The sequence below is a fragment of the Melitaea cinxia genome, chromosome 16 (genome assembly GCF_905220565.1).
Source record: "Melitaea cinxia chromosome 16, ilMelCinx1.1, whole genome shotgun sequence".
Taxonomy (NCBI): domain Eukaryota; kingdom Metazoa; phylum Arthropoda; class Insecta; order Lepidoptera; family Nymphalidae; genus Melitaea; species Melitaea cinxia.
The window spans coordinates 16,361,239-16,381,295 of record NC_059409.1 but is presented as its reverse complement, the minus strand read 5'-3'; the positions used below and the strand labels follow the sequence as shown (position 1 = coordinate 16,381,295).

Sequence of the window (20,057 nt, the reverse complement as noted above, 5' to 3'; positions counted from 1 at the left end):
GACTAATTTATTTTTTGTATGTTCTTGAGGCCCACGGTAGGTTTAATACAAAAAATAAAATAAAAAATAAAAACAATCTATACAAATAAAAATCTTTTAACTTTTGACACAATGAAGTCTGTCCGGGCAGCTAGTATTTTAATAAATATTTCACGCTTAGTATGTTAAGTGGGTTAATTATTATTTTTTTAATGTTGCGTAATTTTAATTGTAGGATTCGCGGCAGAGACTGCAGATGTTCAGCACTGCGACAACTGGATGAAACGACAGAACGGAGCAGGCGACACTGCACTACTGACCGAAGTTAATTTATTAATATTACTTATTGATAACTTTTAGTTATAAGGCGGTAATACAATTTTCTGTATTTAGTTTTTTGGTTTGATTTAAATTAATTATTGGTCGCTGACTTGTTTAAATGCTACTTATTAAGAAATATTAATTAAAGTAGATAAGTTATTAGTGGTAGTGCAATTTTCTGTATTATTTAATTGATTATTAGTCATTAGTCCTCTTTCGTATTGCTACTTAGTGCTTCAATAATAACTACAAATGACATATGAAATTATTAAATAAGTCTAGGATATAATGTTTGTTTTTAATTAATAATAGCAAATATTTCAACATATTCCTAGTATAATTGAAATTGAAGTCTTGAATCAAGCTCTGTAACCCATTTGTCTTTTGGTAAAGATGAGACTATTTCATCCTAGGATTTTCCGAACACATTTGCGCTTCAGCCTGTAATATCCCACTACTGGGCATAGGCATCTTTCCTCATGTAGGAGAAGGATAATTATCGTATAATAGATAATTGTCGTATATCCAAACTTTTTTAATATTGCTTAATGGTTGTTGGTCTACCTTATTTAAGTCATTAAGGACATTATCGACAATTGCGCCTAAGGATATAAAGGAAATAATAGGCTATAGAACTCCGTAAACAGGACTATTACTAGCAACTGTGATTGTGCAGGTCAAGGATGCGTCCGGATTTATGTAAGCATTTCGAGCCTTGTTTGACAGTGGAAGCCAATATAACTCTATGATCAAAGCAGCAGTAAATCGTTTTGCAACTGGAAATACCTCCATCCTCTTCTCACATAAGCGGTATACGTGAAGCACAAACTTTAATCGTTGTTCAATGTACGTTGGCAAAGCGCTCATAATGATAAAATTATATTTAACTTAAATATGCATATCATTAATTCAATTTGCGGGTACCAACCCATCACCAAATTGAAAACAATCGAGTGGTCACATATCCAATCACTAACTTTGGCGTATCCAGGATTCGATAGTCTTGGTTCGATTCAATTTAATGCAATCAAATGCAGAATTTTTCGTGATCAATACACCGACTTTATGGAAGAATATCATCACAGTAATCATATGTCGCTCGTTCCAATAGATGAAATGGGCAGAAAGAAATACTTCATCCATCCTCATTGCATTTTGCGTCCTGATTCCGTAACTACTCGTCTCCGTGTCGTTTTTGACGCTTCAGCTAAGGATCTCCGTTCTCGATCTCTGAATGATTCACTGCTTATCGGTCCAAAATTACAACTAAATCTTTTGGAAATTCTATAGCGATTTAGAGAACATGAAATCGTATATATCGCTGATGTTCGCGCCATGTATCGTAAAATCCTAATTTTACCTGAACACCGCTATCATCATATTCTTTGGAGATTTTCCCCTGCCGACCCACTTCGTGAGTATCGACTAAATTCCGTACAGGATACTTATAGGGATCGAATCCCTTTGAGCGCAGCTTATATGTGGTCCGATTCTACAGTTGTGTTATCGTGTTTAAGGTCTCATTCATTACGCTGGGTTACTTTTGTTGCAAATCGGGTGAGCCACATACATGGTATAATACCAACTGAATGCTGGCAACATGTGTCCTCAGGAGAAAATCCAGTCGATGTTTGTACAAGAGGACAGTTTTCGGATGAAATCACTCACAATTCCCTTTGGTGGGCGGGGCCATCATGACTATCAAAGGGTCGAACTACGTGGCCAAATTTATTTGAAAGTCTATCTCCATCTAACGAGGCAGTCGTAAAAGCTGAATCCAAATTATCATCAGCTCTTTTAATTAAAAAGCAATTAACCGAATCAGATCAACGTAATTTAGTAGTCATTCAAAGTACTACTTCAAATGTTAGTGTCTAAATTCTCAACTTTACAAAAATTGTTGAACGTTCTGGCATACATAAATCGCTTTATAAGAAATGTAAAACTTTCTAATCGCACTAATTCTAACCTTTATATCACTAACGTCAAGCGACATAATGCGCTCATGCAGATCGTCAAACACGTCCAACAAATTTCATTCTCTCGAGAATTTTTAAATATAAAAGCTAAGCGACCGATTCTTAAACAATTAAAAAAAAAAACTTGACTTCACCTAACTTTACTCGAAAATAATTTTTGCAGTTTTGTACAACACTGACAGTCCAATGTCCATGGAACAAAAAAAAAAACAATTTTAAAAACTTACCCCCTTTTTTTGGACGATTGCGGTATTATTCGTGTTGGAGGTAGAATATCGCGATCAGGGCTTGAATATGAACATAAGCACCCTGCATTGTTATCACCTGACCATCCACTAACCATTTTAATTATAGACTTCGCTCATCGTAACTTCTGCCATACGCGAAATGTATTCAATGTCATCGAACAAATCCAAAACCGTTACAGCCTTTTATGTGTGACCTTCCATCCTGTCGCATTTACCAAATAAAACTTTTCTTAGTAGCAGGTGTAGATTTCGGCGGACCCTTTCGTATTAAGCTCGGTTCTCATCGTGGAGCAAAAATTGATAAGGCATATTTGGACTTGTTTGTCTGTCTCGCCACGAAGGCTGTGCATCTCGAGGTAGACAACGAACGTAGACACGTTATCTACATAAGGATTTATTGCTGTACTATGCCGTTTTATTCGAAGACGCGATCGGTGTAACGGGATTCATGCTGATTGTGGCACTAACTACGTTGGTGCTAGAAATCAACTGCCCGCTCTTATGGAAAGAGGCCCTTTCTGAGAAAATAAGCCATTGCTGCGAAAATCGATTTCAAATTTAACCCGCCCTCGGCATCTCACTTCGGTGGCGTTTGGGAAATCCAGATTAAAACCGCAAAATCACACTTATATCGAATTGTAGGCGACCAATTGCTCACTTTTGAAGAACCGACTACACTCTTCGTTCAAATCGAGTCAGTTCTGAATTCGCGTTCGTTATATCCCCTAGATATTCTGATCCTATCGATCTGACTGTGCTTACGCCCAGACATTTTCTCACCTTAGAACCGTTAACTGCCGATGCTGTTCCCGATGAGGATCTCACTAATAATAAACTCCACCGGCTTCATAGGTGACTGCTGTTATAAGCTATTCATCAAAATTTCTGGTCTAGATGGAAACATGAGTATCTTAATTAATTAACCGACCGCGCCAAGTGGACCAAAGAATCGAAACCGTTATCAGTAGGTTCAATGGTGATAATTAAAGATCATAATTGTGTACCACTTCAATGGCCACTAGGTAGAGTGGCTGATCTACAACTTCGCAAAATCACTTGACTCATCATCCATTTATTTATTTATTTATTTATTTATTTACACTTTCGCACACTAATACAAGGTTTTAACAGCATAACAAATGAAATATAAAAATAAAATTTGCATCAGCTGCAACAGGCGGCCTTATCGCTAATACAGCGATCTCTTCCAGGCAACCTTTGGGCAGAGGACTAAATAAGAAGTGTGGGATGGGGCGCAAAAATTTTATGTAACATACATATGAACATATTATAGTCACAAACGTACATGTACACCAAATACATTTACTTACATATACATAATACTTACTTACATATACATACATTCAGATATATACATATACATATATATCAATAATAGTAAAAAAAAAAAAAACCTGATAAATTTTAAATGACAGACAGAACATCATAGCATAAAGTACTTATTGAAATAAAATTGCTTGACATACATTAAGACGATAAATACATTTCTTTTGTGAGTTTTTTTAAATGTCTCTAATGTTTGAGCATTCTTTATAGACAGTGGCAATGAGTTCCAAAGACGACAAGCTTCCACAGTAAAAGATTTAGAATAAAAGGATGTAGAATGTGGAGGGATCTTCAATATCCAGCTTTCTTTCGAACGGAGTGGCCGTTCGTGAGAGTTACTGAGAAACTCAAATCGATTTTTTAAATAGTGCGGAGCAGAAGGATTGAAGAGGATAGTATAAAGAAGAGTCAATATGTGAGTATTCCTGCGAAGTATATAGGAAGCCACTTGAGTTTTTTTTGAAATTCAGAAACGTGTTCATATTTGCGAAGTCCAAATATAAGCCGAATACAGAGGTTTTGTAGTCGCTCAAGTTTATTTACTTGTTCCTCATTTAGATTAACAAAGCACGTATCGGCGTAATCAAGAATGGGAAGTAGAAGAGATTGCGCTATCTTTATTTTAGTGGCAATAGGGAGAAAGTTACGTAGCCTTTTTAGCAATTTCATCGAGGCAAACAATCCTACTCACTTCATTATTATGAGGAATCCAAGAAAGATATTTATCAAAAGTAACTCCCAAATTTTTAACCTTATCACTTATCGGTAAACAAACCCCATCAATTATTAATGGCGGTAATTGCGCCCAGTTGATACGGGAAATCAACTTCTGACTGCCGACGACAATAACCTGCGTTTATGTAGGATTAACTTTTAAACCATAAGACTTACTCCATCGTTGAATAGATAAGATAGTAAGATCTTTATTCAACAAATTTATACATTGCGAGATTTCACTGAGATGAGATTGTGAGTAGATTTGAAGATCATCTGCGTACAAATGACAGAGAGAAGAGATGTGATTAGTGACAGATGATCCATTGCTCAAGTTATGCCCCTCTTCCAATATATTCTAATGTATATAGAAGCCCAGAATAACATCTTGTCTGATTGGTCTTATTTTTGTATTATTTTCATTGAATAGTGTTTTAATAATTGTTTGTTTCCAAAATAAATAAAATAAAATAAAATAAAACATGCGGCTATAATTATTTTCAGCAATTCACACATTCCATTGAAAGCATTTCGGCTTATAATTAGAAGGAGAGTCACTACAGGCGAGTACAGTTCTTTACAGTCTCATACAGTTTCATACTGTAGTGTCAAGGAGAGACCTCAGGCGAAGATCACACGTCATACAATTCACATAAATTCCCGCGTGAATCTCCTTAATATCAACATGGGCACGAGCCGCCTACAAGTATTGCTGCAGAGGTGAACGATTGACAACAGAAGGGGTTGCGAAAACATTTACTGATAATAATTATACACCAACATGCATACAATAATGTATTACACACATATCGAGAAAAGAAAACAGACGTACAACATAGAAATAAAGTTATGTACAACTAATTCATATTCAATCAAATAACCAATAACAAATATACAAAATTCTGCTGTTTAATTATTGAACACGCATCATTAAAACTATCATTAAAATTTATCAGCCAACATTGAAACAATAATAAGGAAGGACCTTAATTAATAATCAAAATATCAGTTTACTAAGCAATATTCATTCATAATTAAAAACATACGTATAATAATAGATAATGACAATAAAATCATGAAGCATAAATGAACCACAATACATAATTTAAAACACTAACAACACAAACACTTTAATCAAGAAACGTTGGAATTATAAAAATGTAACAAGTTCTACTTACATTTTAAAAGATTATAAAGTAAGTAGAGTCGCGAAAATCTAATAAAGATCTTCAACCAAAATCGTTGCCGTATACGCTTCTGCCTTCGTCCCACTGCTGGGCATAGTTCTCTTTCCCATGTAGGAAAAGAATCAGAACTTAATCCACCACGCTACTCCAACGAGGGTTGGTGGATATATTCCCTACTATGAGTAACCATCGCTATCAGGTGACACAAAAAATTAACTCTAAAAAAATAAGCAATAATATTTCATCATCATGTGGCTATATTCTTTACTGCCACACAGCGAAATAAAATTTATGTCGACCGATAATTAGTACCGAATAATTAGTATCTTTAGCCGACTTCGAAAAAAGAAGGAAGTTCTCAATTCGACTGAATTTTTTTACGTGTGCTACCTCAACTTTTTACTGGGTGGACCGATTTCGATGATTCTTTTTTTTATTGCTAGATGGTGCTTATCATGTGGTCCTTTTTTTGGTTTAACGTGAGGAAAATCCTCATGGGCACCCTCCGACATGAGGGGCACCGGTGGGGAGTCAGACTCCTACTGAATAAAAATCTCCACGTGTGCGCGCTCCCTCGCCATTGCCGCATCGCAGGAATACAGATTCTTCAAACCCCGGTGGCGTTGCCCTTACGGATCCTCCCCTTGTGTGTGGCGCGCGGCGGCACCGCGCGCACCAACCCGGGCCAGATTGATAGTTGGCCGAAAGCCCCCCGGAATCGACCGCCTGACGCTTAGGCTGCCCCGCACCGCCCGGACAGCGCCAACGTAAGTCAGCAAAGACCGGGGTAGCACTAGGGAAAGCGCCTAAGTGCCCTCCCCGGGGCGGGCGAGTGAAATCATGTGGTCCTTATTTAAGTTTGATTGAGATTTAACATCTTTAATAACGGGTATTTACTTGACGATTGTTTCGTCTAACCACGCTGTATTATTATTACTATTTTTAAATACGAAAATATATTATAACTAATAATATTAGACACGTGTGTACAATAACATTGATCAACAAAATTTACAGAGAGAAGAAAGCGCCTAAGTGCCCTCCCCGGGGCGGGCGAGTGAAATCATGTGGTCCTTATTTAAGTTTGATTGAGATTTAACATCTTTAATAACGGGTATTTACTTGACGATTGTTTCGTCTAACCACGCTGTATTATTATTATTATTTTTAAATACGAAAATATATTATAACTAATAATACGAGTATGAGATATGTGTGTACAATAACATTGATCAAAAAAATTTACAGAGAGAAAAATATGATAATTGACAATTTATTCTGTATGTAGAAAACGCATTATAATTGAATATAACGTGTTTTACAATGAACGATAAATCTACAATATGATAAAAATAGTTATTTATATATTAATAATATTTTTAAATATATTTGTAAATCTTAGATTTAGACACAACATTCACATGTGCATGCATTGTCTTTTTTAATGTATCAAGGAAGTTGCAGTAAAATTATTAGTATACATATAATTTTTTTGTAATAATAATTTTTATTTATTAAAAAGTTTTTTACACAAATCCACTAGTGATTGTTGCCTCCTTTTAAGCATTGCCAATCTTCGCTAGTCTCTCTCCGTTAGCGTCCACGTTTCGCAGGCGTACTTGACTACAGGCCTGATAATGGTGCGGTAAATAGTCAGTTTTGATTAATATAAGCTAAGCAATTTCGAGGAAAAGATTTTGCTTCACGCATAGAATCACTTATTACCGCCAACAATCCTTGCCTTTATCTCATCTTCAGTCCCACTCTGGCCAGTCAGCATTGATCCCAAACACTTGAAGCTCTCCACCTCTTCAATATCACTATCGCCAACCTTGATGTGATTTGCTGGTTCTGTCAGTCTACTAGTTGCTAGATATGTTGTTTTGGATGCATTTATCTGCAATCCATACTTTGCAGACTTGGCTTCGAGGTTCGAGCAACGATTCATCATGCTGTTTTGAGACCTGCTTGATATGTTCTATCGTCAGTGTATGCGGCTACTTGTGACGTATTGTTGTCGATTAGTTCCCTGATGTTCAGTTTTTGAATAACAGCTTCAATGGCAAGGTCAAATACGACGGACGTGATTGCATCTCTCTGCTTAACTCCGGAATGTATGTCAAAAGGCATTTCGTTTTGGATGGCCACCACAGATTTGGAGTGCTCCAATACGGTTTCGACAAGTCTTACTAGCTTGACGCAAAGTAACACTACAAGAAAAACATTACAAGAACATTACAAACATTAATCAGTTAAAGTCAATTATATTATTATCAAATATATAATTATTATCAATTATTAATTAAAAAACAAAATAAAAACAATTTAGTTAGACAATTACAAAGCAAAAAAAAAAACATCAATAATTATGTTGTTTGTTAATAATGATATAATTGAACACTAACAATTAGGGAGACCCTTAATTCTTTTCTTGACCAATCCCAATGGAACTGAGAAATAGTCTATTTCTGCATACACTTTATTATTATTATTATTATTTTCTTTAATATTTAAAGAGGGTTTGTTCAAGTGTTGAAGATGACACCCTCATAGAAACACCTTAAAACTACCTTCGCTTATATGTTAAGTTATAAATATAATATAGAATTTTTGCTTCTGACGATAGTGGTTGACTTAATATTACATTAACTATACCTATATCAATTAGATTAATATCGTTAACAGTAATAAAGGTCTGCCTTTCCGGTTCGACCCGCACAGATTCCATGAGTATGTGATAAACATCTTCAATATGGTCGCACTCGGCACATTTTGCAGACTGTTCTTTCCCTACAAGTTTTGCAAAGCTATTCAAGGGCCGGATTGAAGTCGAAAAGCCGTGACTAAATCTTTTCTTTTTAGTTTTACGTCAGCTAAGCTACAGCTCATGACTATTTAGATACAAAAACAAAAATTCTAAAAAGTCTTCAATTTTTTTTTTAGAAATTTTTAAAGTTATTCAGGTGGAAAATTCTCAAAAATATATAAAAAAATTCATAACTCGAAAACTATGCAAAATCGCTGAACATACATAGGGGTGATTCGGATACCCCAAGGGGTGCCCTATCTCTGGAATTCCGCTTATCACTACTTTTTGGGACACCCTGTATATATATAGTTATAGGTATTTAATGATACTCTACTAATAATACCTTATAAAGAAAACTAGTAAATAAACTCTGTCTTTAATTTATAATTTCTATAAATTTTATAGAATGTAAAAAGAAATATAATTCGATTTAAAATATATGCTAATGGATTCTTATACTCATTCAGTATAAGACTCCATTTGTATATTAACTTTGAATTATTAACCGACTTCCAAAAAAGGAGGAGGTTCTCAATTCGACTGTATTTTTTTTTTTTTTTTTTTTTTTTTTATGTATGTTACATCAGAACTTTTGACCGGGCGGACCGATTTCGACAAATTTTATTTTAATCGAAAGGTGGTGTGTGCCAATTGGTCCCATTTAAATTTATTTGAGATCTAACAACTACTTTTCGAGTTATGTCTAATAATGCGTTTTTACTTGACGCTTTTTTCGTCGACCTACGTTATATTATACCGCATAACTTTCTACTGGATGTACCGATTTTGATAATTCTTTTTTCGTTGGAAAGGAGATATCTTTGGTTTAGTACCATGATAAGGAAACCAGGATCTGATGATGGGATCCCAGAGGAATCGAGGGAAACTCTTGAAAATCCGCAATAACTTTTTACTGGGTGTATCGATTTTGATAATTTTTAATTTAATCGAAAGCTGATGTTTATCATGTGGTCACATATAAATTTTATCGAGATCTGATAACTACTTCTTGAGTAATCTTTGATAACGCGTAGTTACTGGACAATTTTTTCGTCGATCTACGTTGTATTACTCTTCGATGTAATTGAAGTCGGTTTTTTTTCGTTTGCGAGCAAACACAATTATTTCTCTTTTTCCATTTTATAAAAATATTGAAATTATAAATTAAAGAAGAGTTAAATTAAAGAGAGTATTAGGAAGCAACAAATAAGACGCGAAGTAGATAATTGATTTTAATTATTTATTTTTTCGTTTACAACATTTGTGGAAATACTTTTTTGCCTTAACTTTAAAGTTATCGTCATAATCATCACATTCCCGTTTGTTAGTAGTTACAGTAATTATAAATGAAAAACCTGCAAGATAAATTTATCAAATAATTGATAATTTTTTCTTTGTGCCTATTGCAACTTAAGTATTCAAAATCAATGGAACTAAATATAATCGTCTTTATTAGTTCCTTCAGGTAATTTTTATCTAAATTTGTTTTTAATATTGCAATATTGATATCTTGCAGGCTAGATATGCAACACAGGAATGCGTCACTTGGACTACAAAGCTACTGCTTACCAGAATATTCCCTGTATTTTATATATTCTGCTTGATTTTTATTTAATAAATCTTTTTTACATTGCTTACACCCTTAAACACATTCTTTTTTGTATGTTTTACAAAATATCCACTGACATATTGTAACCCACCTATTTGTCTGGGATCACTTTTGTTTTCAAGGGGTGTAATTGCTATGTCAGGTATATTTTCAATTTCACAAGCTGGTAACGCTTTGCAGTCACTTGTTACAATTAATTCCTGTAAACCTTCACAATTGTCTTTCTCACAGTTTGCCCCAGGGGCAGGGGACACTAGAGATTGTTCACCAGTAATGTTGTGAATGCCGACTCAAATCTGTCTGGTGTTGGATTTGTGTTGCGGCATCCCTGGCTTCTTATAGCACCAAAAAAGTTTTCAATGGGGTCTTGATTGAGATGCCGCAACCAAACAGATGAGACATCATATTTTTCTTTGAGATTTTTTAATAATATTTCTATTCCGTCTAATGTCCACACCCAGTTATTAAGGGTCTGTGTATGCTCTATTTGTCCTGTGTTACAATTAACAAATTTCATATTTTTAAGCATTTTTTTGATTCATTCCACAATTGGTGGTGTGGGGATTTTGGCGTAACGGGTCCAAGTAGAGGCTTTCCATGCTTATTTCTTTTGTCGAAACTTTCGTTTAGAGAGTCAAAAAGCTTGTCAAATAATATCAAGATATCAGCAGTATCTTTGCACTGAGGTGGGAGTTCACCCTTATCTGTAATAATAAATAATTGGGCATTAGACTAATAACAATTTTTCCATACATTAGAAAAAATATATTCATTTTTCTTGTTTTTTATGATTTCAGGAACTAAAATAATTTAATGTAGCCAAATATTTAATTCAGTTTTTTTTAAAACAAGAATCAAATTCACATGTAAAAAATATATATTAGTGAAGTTAGCTAAAGCGCCAATAACCTTGAAAGGGCTGAAGCGATTGAACAAACATATTTAATATCCATCACCAAGAAATGTGCTTTCAAATACAAAAACCGCATCCAAAACACCCGTTCACCCGTTTAAGACCTACGGTTCCACAGACAGACACACACAACTAGTGGTCATATATACTAATTATAAAATCCCTTGTAATCTTTTTTTCTTCGGGGGATTAAAAATTTATAACTTATAAAAATTGCACACTGAATTATAGAAAGTCCCTATAGTGTGTTTTTCATTAAATAGAATAGTTTTAAATATAAAAACCGCGCATCATTCTATGTTTTAGTTTTCTTTATTTCTGTAGAGGATAAATCACAAATGTTATAATATGGAAAGAGAAACAATACTTTTTCGAGCATGTAATGTGAAAACAATATTAATTATTAATATTTTACTTTTGCAAAGTAAAATACCACAGTATCTGTGACATGGGACTTCACAAACAATTTCACTATAAACACTTTACTGTTAGTAATTGAGTAGAAACTATTTTATTAACTGCAAGGTATCCCATATTCATACCCACTGTCTGGCTAAATATCTGTGTGGCAAATTTAACTTTCATTTTGTTAATTTTATTTGGTATGACATGGTTGTCAGTTAATTTGGGAACCAATCTAATCCCTCTATATCCCAGGTTTTCCGTATGGAGATATGTAATATCTTCCCATTTGGCAATTTTTTCCTTTCCGTTTTCAATATATTTCAAATCTTTATTGAGTAGATTATTGCGAATGCCTTTTATGAGATGTGGTGGTCATAGAGATAGGCACTATTTCATGACCATTAATTTCAAATAAATTTCCTCTGGGTTCTTGGCCCTTCCTTAAAAGAGCAGTGTGAGTTTCTTGGAGAAGTAATTTTATACAGTGAACATTGTTGGTGCCTTGGTCGCACACTGTCGCCACAACAATCAAGCCAGCATCTTGCATCTGACTGATCACTGCTTTCAGCTGTTTGGCCAGTTCTGGTCCTTTTGTTGCAGATTGTGAAAATGTGTAACACACTGGCTGCTTGTAATTTTTTAATATCCCACGGACCATGAATACCTGCGCATGGTCAGCAAATTCTGCTACTGTTTTGTCACCATTTGAGACAAAGCCAATGACTCTATCTTTCCTTTCGTTATATGTTATATTAGCTTTGAGGGACATTTCATCAAATAATATGACGCAAAGCCGTTCTTTCACTGTCATTTTTTCAGTAGCTTTTAGAATTTGCTTTTTAATATTTTCATTTAGTCCAGGTTTCATGTCTGCTTGATTTATTAATTTTAAAAGAGTTTGCGCTGCAGGCAATATGAATATTTTTCGCAAAAATCTGTAGCTTTTTGGGCTTTGTTTCATAATGGACAAAGCCAGCAATTTTTCTTTAATTGAAAATCGGCGACCTTTCCCCCTTTTTTTGCCTCTCGGAACTTCATTATTACAGCCTATACAGTCCACTGCTGGACATAGGCCTCCACAAGTTTACGTCAAAAATAACGTGAACTCATGTGTTTTGCCCATAGTCACCACGCTGGGCAGGCGGGTTGGTGACCGCAGTACTGGCTTTGTCGCACCGAAGACGCTGCTGCCCGTCTTCGGCCTGTGTATTTCAAAGCCAGCAGTTGGATGGCTATCCCGCCACCGGTCGGCTTTTTAAATTCCAAGGTGGTAGCGGAACTGTGTTATCCCTTAGTCGCCTCTTACGACACCCACGGGAAGAGAGGGGGTGGCTAAATTCTTTAGTGCCGTAGCCACACAGCACTCGGAACTGCATCATAGTTAAAATTTTAGCAGGGCTAGATAAATTATCTAATGATTTTAAATATTGCGGGTTGTTAGAAATTTTCAACAAATTCTTTAGTTTTGCGCCCTGTTTTTTATTTTTATTCTGGCATTTATTCAACTTATTGGCCAATTGGACTAACTTTTTATGTAAAGCTTGTTTGGCAGGCGTCTAAAAGGTGCATTTTCGCTTCCTGACAACAATTTTTGGGGTTTCTTCAATTTGAGACACTGCAATTAATAAGAGAATAATAATAAATAATAATATTCATCTTATATGCTTCACATAAGATTTTGTCAATTCATTTAAGGGTTAGATATAGTTTTTAAATAATAGAACCAAAATATGTAATGCAATGCTAGAACAATTTTGATGAAAGTTTTAGACAAACTTCATAATAGTAAGCAAGTGATCATGTAAAGTTGCTTAAAATTTATGTGAATATAACTATTGTATTTGAAAGGCTGCAAAGTTGTTGTTTGACATGAGGTAGCCCTAGTGATTACAAATAAAAAAAGAGAAGAAAAATTTAAAGTTAAAAAAAAATTCGTGTGAAATGCAAACATAAATTTAAAATTTTTATAATGAATAATCTATACTTATTCTTGTTGTATTTTTCTAATTTAAGGATAAGTCCTTAGTAAGTAATTAAAATATAACGGAATATAAAATATAACGGAATTAATTACTATTTATAAAAATTATACAACCTTAAATACTAACCTTTAAAACTTTGACGTGTTTGTAAATTTCGCCACGGAGACAATTACACACACGAGCCAAACGCTTCCTTGCCACACGAATATCTGTGGATATCTGAGGTACGGGGTGACTTCGACTCCTACTTATGCGATTAATTTTTATTTGTGAGTTCGGTATGTTAGGTTGTTAGAACATGAGGCATCTATCCCACTGCGGCATCTCTCCCGGTTTTACCATATATTTTTATAGATTTTCATATCATCTGCACAGAGATCTATATAAAAATAATAACATAATAATATAAAAACTTGTCGCGAGATTTTGGTACTGGTCCAGACAAACAAGTAAATTAAATAACTTGATGTGATTGATCGTAACTATTAAATTTTCAAACTAAGGAAATACGAGTCCTCAAATCTCGGGACAAGCTCTTCTGTCATATAAATTATGTAATGACTTTATAAGTAGATGATAGTAAAAGTATTAAAGTAAAATTTATTTATTTCATTTTGCGCATTAAAATAAAAGTTTGTTTTTAAAAAAGGTTTTTTTATTTTTAAATTATTTCTTTTGTTAACAAAGTATATCAACGTATGTTTGAAACTAAAGTCTTACCACCGTTTTTTTTTTTTTTTTTTTTTTTTTTTTAACGCTGGGAAATGCATTTACGCACTAGCCCCGCAGCCCGAAGGCAACGGGAGTGTGGGACTCCCGGCAAGGACATAACGCGAACGGACTACCCACTAAAACCCAGCGGTGCCTTATAGTCATAGTGGGGCGCCGCGGGATCGCTATCGCATGCAACCGTGACGCCCCGTCGTATGACCTACCTGTACACGCCGTCTTCGCCTAAAGAGCACTCACGGGCACCTTGAGCGCTCCAACCCAGCGATTGAGGACAGGATATAGCGCCCACCGTCACAGAGCCTGCCGCTGGGGAGCATCGACAATCCATAAGAGCACAGGGTGTCTGAGCTCTTAGGGTGCTCAGCCTAACCTACGGGTGGCACAAGCGTGTCCTGGCGCCTGTAAATTAGAAGATATGGCACCCGTGGTGTTTGAGGGCTCAGGACTTGAGCGAGTGTCACCCTTGTTACGGCTGAGTCATCGAACCTGAAATGGGAGATATTTTATAAATTAACAATTAGTAAAGTTTCTACAACTCACTTAAGGACTATAAATTTGGATTAGTTTTCTAAGTCGAGATCATCCACAGAGATAGGTACGCCTAATGTGATTACAATTGTACACATTCCTAAATGAAAAATGGAACATATTTTTTATTACTTCATTGTATCTTTTATTAAAAGTGTTATCCTAGTATTATGAAGCAGTAAACGTTGCCTCTTTAAATATCTAAAGTTTGATTGGGATTCATTAAAAAGTATTTATCTCACCTCAGCCACCCAGCTCGGCCGTGAAAGGCATCTGTGACGTAGTGCCCTTTGGCTGCTTCTGTCCCGGCGTGAAGAACAACAGCCAGCAGTTTGTACTGGCGTTGGCGTTGCTCGGCGTACGTGGATGTTGATGAGACCATTCCTGTTATTGTAAAATATAATTTTAGATTTTGTGTATGAGACAGGCATGTGTACCTGATATACACCATGACATAATGAGCCAGTTGCAGTATTCTACAGTGTATCAATTTGTTTGAATAAATTCTTGTCGAATTTAAGTTTAAGCCACTCAAAGTCTTTCAGATCGAGGCTCTTAAGTTACAAGTTAAGCAAGCTAAGAGAGTTCGAGAGACGCCGCGTTGGCGCAACGGTCATAGCCATGGATTGTACCTGTAGCGCTGGTGGTTGCGGGTTCGATCCCTGCACATAACAATTATTTGTATTTGTGTTGTCTCGGAGAGCACGTTAAGCCGTCGGTCCCGGTTGTTATCATGTACACCTGATAACGATCGTTACTCATAGTAGGGAATATATCCGCCAACCCGCATTGGAGCAGCGTGGTGGATTAAGCTCCGATCCTTCTCCAACATGGGGAAAGAGGCCTATGCCCAGTATTGGGATATTACAAGCTGAAGCGAAGAGAGTTCTAAGCAGTAGGCCGGTATATTCAATTTACCAGAACCAATAAAAAAAATTTTTACTAATAGTAAAGGATACCGAGACTTAGGTAGATATACATACGTCGATTGACAGTCAGGTCGACGGGGAAATCGATTTTTTTGACTGTCTTATGTGCTTGACCTCTTGCGCCAAGCTTGAAGCACTTCAGATGGAGCACCAGTACCGCAGGTAAGTGCTCCATAGAAAGGCGTTGCCAGGCACCAGGCACGCCTTCGATGTGCTCCTTGGCGACTAAAAGGTCAAGCGCGCTCTCGACCGAGTCGGAGCGCTGTTGGAAACAAAATAACACTTTAATTTTACTTCAAACGCTTGTTTTATATTACGAGCACACTTATAGAAATTTATAGTTCTTAATATTATAAAGCTGAAAGGCGTCTTTGTTTGTTTGTTTAAACGAGCTAATCTCAGGAACTACTACTTAATTCGAATCCATTCACCGCGGAAGGCTATAGGCTACTGTTACCGATGAACATGTAAATATCGTGAAACGACATCGGCTCGGGAGGCTCGCAGACACTCGCCTGGACGTCGAGCTGCAGCGTGAAGAACGGCTGCGTGGTGTCCGCGGCGCGGCGGTGCGGCCGGTGGAGGCGCGAGCGCGTGCGCCCGCGGAAGATGTCCGCCAGCGGCGTGCGGGCGGGTTCTGCGGGCTCGCTCAGTCGCATCGCCTGCAGTCATAAGACGAACACTCACTCAGTGTACCTACTACAAAACCTAGGGAATATATTCACAACTAATTGTTACCCAACAAATAGTCAAAGAAAGTTAAGTATGTGAATTTTCAACGCTTCTCACCCCGAGCATCTCATCATGGAGCGAATTGAGGAGGCAACTTAGGAACTCTTCCGCATCCTCCTGTCTGCCTCCCTGTGATCCGGAGAACTGCCGCAGGGCCCTCAGTACGCGGACTCCCGCAGATCCGTCCAGCGGCGGCCCGATGACGGCCGCCCGCCTGTTGCTCGCCACCGTATCGTACTCGGAGCAGAATTGTACGCTGAAAGTTAAACGGGGGAAAATATTAATTTTTTTCTATAATAAAAAATATAATAAAGTGAGAAAACTATAAAACAATCGCAAGCGAGACGCTCTGGTGGAAGCATCATAAAAACAATAGCCGGGTACTTACAGCGCATCGAGTACGGGTGTGCTCGAATTTAATCGACGCGTTTGCTGCGATACCCGTAGCGCTACCATCAAGCTATAAAACAGCGGGCAAGCGATCAATGCTTGCAGGATAGCATTGACGTAGCAGTAGTTCCCGAGATTGATGATACCGCGAGGCAAGAGCGAAACAGGACGATTTTCCGTTTCATATCTCGCCAGTATTGCTGGAAAAGAAAGCGGACAAAGTTTTGGTTTGTAGTAAAAAGATTTGTGATGTATGCATCTATACGTAACGATATATATATATATATATATATATAACGATATATATATATATATATATATATATATATATATATATATATATATATATATATATATATCGTTACGTTATATATATATATATATATATATAATTATGTACACCTTTAGATATGATGTAAAATATAATCAAGTCTATAATGTAAGATAAGTTTATAATGAGGCTACATTAAATTAAAAATTTAATACTCATAAAAATTTAATGTCATACCTACGAATTCAAACTGGTCGTATGAGAGTATTCAGAAACATAATTGTGTTTGCAGGCAAACGAAAAAAAAAACCGACCTTAATTATATCGACAAGTAATACAACGTAGGTAGATGAATAAATAGTCAAGTAAATACGCATTATCAATGATTGCACGAAAAGTTTAGTGTGACCACATGATAAACATCAGCTTTCGGTTAAATTAAAAATTATCAAAATTAGTACACCCAGTAAAAAGTTATGCGGATTTTCGAGAGTTTTCATCGATTTCTCTGGGATCCCATCATCAAATCCTGGTTTCCTTATCATGGTACCAAACTAGAGATAGCTCCTTTCCAACAAAAAAGGATTATCAAAATCGGTTCATAAGCAACGGAGTTATCCCCAAACATACATAAAAAAAATATATATATACGGTCGAATTGAGTAACCTACTCCTTTTTTTGAAGTCTGTTAAATATATAGTAGTTAAATAATTGTCTTTGCAGACAAACGAAGAAAACCGACTTCAATTATATCGACAAGTAATATAACGTTGGTAGACGAAAAATAATTTCGTTTGCGAGCAAACACAATAATAATAATATAGTTTACTTGCTAATTTGTATTCTCGATATTGACTAAAATAAAACATAATCAGTAATCACCTCCAACTTTGTGCGAGCTGGAATCAAGCCCTTCAGTCGGCAACAAATTATCCTTTGAAGGACCAGCCGTATTATTTTTAAACAGGCTGGCCCAGGTTTTTGGGGGCGGCGACTGCAGGGTTGTCATAATTTATTAACCTGCAATTAGGACAGATTTACGCGTATTGAAAACATAAATTAGATATAACAGTACCTAGATAAATAAATAAACGGTTTATACTCAATGGCTGCCAGTAGGATTTTTTCCTGTGTCAGGAGACCAGAAATACACACAATACACAAGTACAAAGCCGGAACCATGACAAACATCTATATGGCCTATACAAATGTCTGTCATGAGCGGGGATCGAACCCGCGATCGCCAGCGCAATAGCCAATGCTGTGACCGCTGCGCTAACGCGTCATCAAAGTCTATCCGATTAGAAAAAAGGTCAGGCTCAACCAGATCATGTATCCGACCGGATCAGGATAGAATGAGGCATGTCAGATCCGGCAAGCTCTATCATGACCAGGTCTGATCCAGACAAGGATAGCCTGATGTAAAATATAATCAAGTATGGTAAGGCATACTGGACCAGCACCCGGTCCGGTCCAGATAAGGACAGCCTGGTGTAAAATAGAATCAAGTATGGTAAGGCATACTGGACCAGGACCCGGTCCGGTCCAGATCAGGATATCCTGAAACAAATTACGCGAACTGAGCCTGAATCGCGCTATCAATGTTTTTAAGCGCACTTAGTATATATACAGTTATCAGGATAGTCTAGCAGGGAGTCCATTCCTACACAGCGGAGCAGTCGCAAGTAGTAGGAAGTAGTTAATTAATATTTAATTATTAGAAGTTAATAAATAAAATTTAATTAATAATAATAATTAATTAATAATATAAAAATAAATAAAAATAATTAATATTTAAAGTAAAAATATAAATAATACATTGGAAAAAATAAACGAAAATAAATATCATAATACTTATGTTAAGTAACATATTTATAATATCAATTCCCTCCTTTTTATCAAACAATTTTTTCAAGTATATACATTCGTGTTTTTTAAAAGGTCTGGACCGAACCGGTTGATCAGAAAGAGATGAGGTTTCCTAATCTGGACCCGATCAGGAAATCTCATCTTATCCTGATCAGGTCCAGACAAATCTTCTGCTTTACATACGTTATCCGGTCCAGATCAAGCATGCCCGGTCCGGTCCTTCTAAGGAACACAAAAACAATTCTATTCATGTAGATAGGTAGGAATGTGTTAAGGCGAAAAAGTGATTACAAATACAATTGTTGCTTCCGCCACCTACTATGAATTTCTGTCATAAACTATTGCTCCAATTATTATAAAGCTTGTTTTATAATATATTATTATAAAGCGTGCTTTAATAGCTATAGCACATTATTGGGTTCGATATTTTAATGATTAATGACAAATACAAGATCAAGAAGACAATACGTCGCTTAAACCGAAACTAAAATCATCATATCAAAAATTTCGATCTAGCGGGTACATCGTTCCATAGCTTAATTGGCTAGAGCGCCGACACGGTCAGTGTCGGAGACGGAGACGCGGGTTCGAACCCCGCAGGAGCGTTCAATTTTTGATATGATATTCAAAAATGTTTAGAATTCCTAATGTGTGGGTAACACAAAAATAAAATCGTTCAAATACAAGAAAGTTTAAAAGCGCTGCGTTACACCGAAGAAATAATACCATTTATAGCGGTAGAAAGTTTTTTTTCAGTTGTAGGTACTGAATAGTCTTTTGCTGACTATTCTCTGCAGATTTTATATTCCTAGTCTCTCAGCTCTGTAGCTTCTCGTTAACCATAATTATTTAATTGAGATTCAAAATTGATTGAGATTCAAAATTGATTGTAAAGCCTACCTTATACCTGAATGAAATTTTAATTTTACTACTTCGACAAGAACGAAATTAAAATTATGTATACAATTTGAACTATATTTTGAATGAAAAATATGAAGCGAATCAAACAGAACACCTTACCTTGAGTAGAGTAAGAGTAGAACCAACAACACTTGAACGTTTGAGCAGAGGTCTACACTGAATACAACACGACTAGCTCGACGTCAGGCCAA

At 36.1% G+C, this 20,057-nt stretch overlaps 1 protein-coding gene across 1 annotated transcript; it reads right to left on the bottom strand.

The window, feature by feature from the left end:
• Positions 1–7,722: 7,722 nt before the first annotated feature.
• LOC123660991 lies at positions 7,723–18,085 on the bottom strand. Its single transcript, XM_045596007.1, has 13 exons — positions 17,959–18,085; positions 16,803–17,004; positions 16,472–16,670; positions 16,198–16,344; positions 15,737–15,944; positions 14,996–15,137; positions 14,600–14,711; positions 13,039–13,126; positions 11,995–12,414; positions 10,770–10,897; positions 10,285–10,393; positions 8,431–8,565; positions 7,723–7,985 (listed from the first exon to the last, which is right to left on the bottom strand). The coding sequence occupies exons 1-13, from the start codon at positions 18,083–18,085 to the stop codon at positions 7,723–7,725; spliced, it is 2,280 nt and encodes a 759-aa protein (XP_045451963.1).
• Positions 18,086–20,057: the final 1,972 nt, after the last annotated feature.

Coding starts and splice junctions, on each gene's coding strand:
- LOC123660991 (XM_045596007.1), bottom strand. CDS start 18,085: ATGACAACCCTGCAGTCGCCGCCCCCAAAAACCTGGGCCAGCCTGTTT. Junction 14,712..14,995: donor GGCCGAGCTGGGTGGCTGAG/GTGAGATAAATA, acceptor CTCCCATTTCAG/GTTCGATGACTCAGCCGTAA. Junction 10,394..10,769: donor GAAAGCCTCTACTTGGACCC/GTTACGCCAAAA, acceptor GAAGGTTTACAG/GAATTAATTGTAACAAGTGA.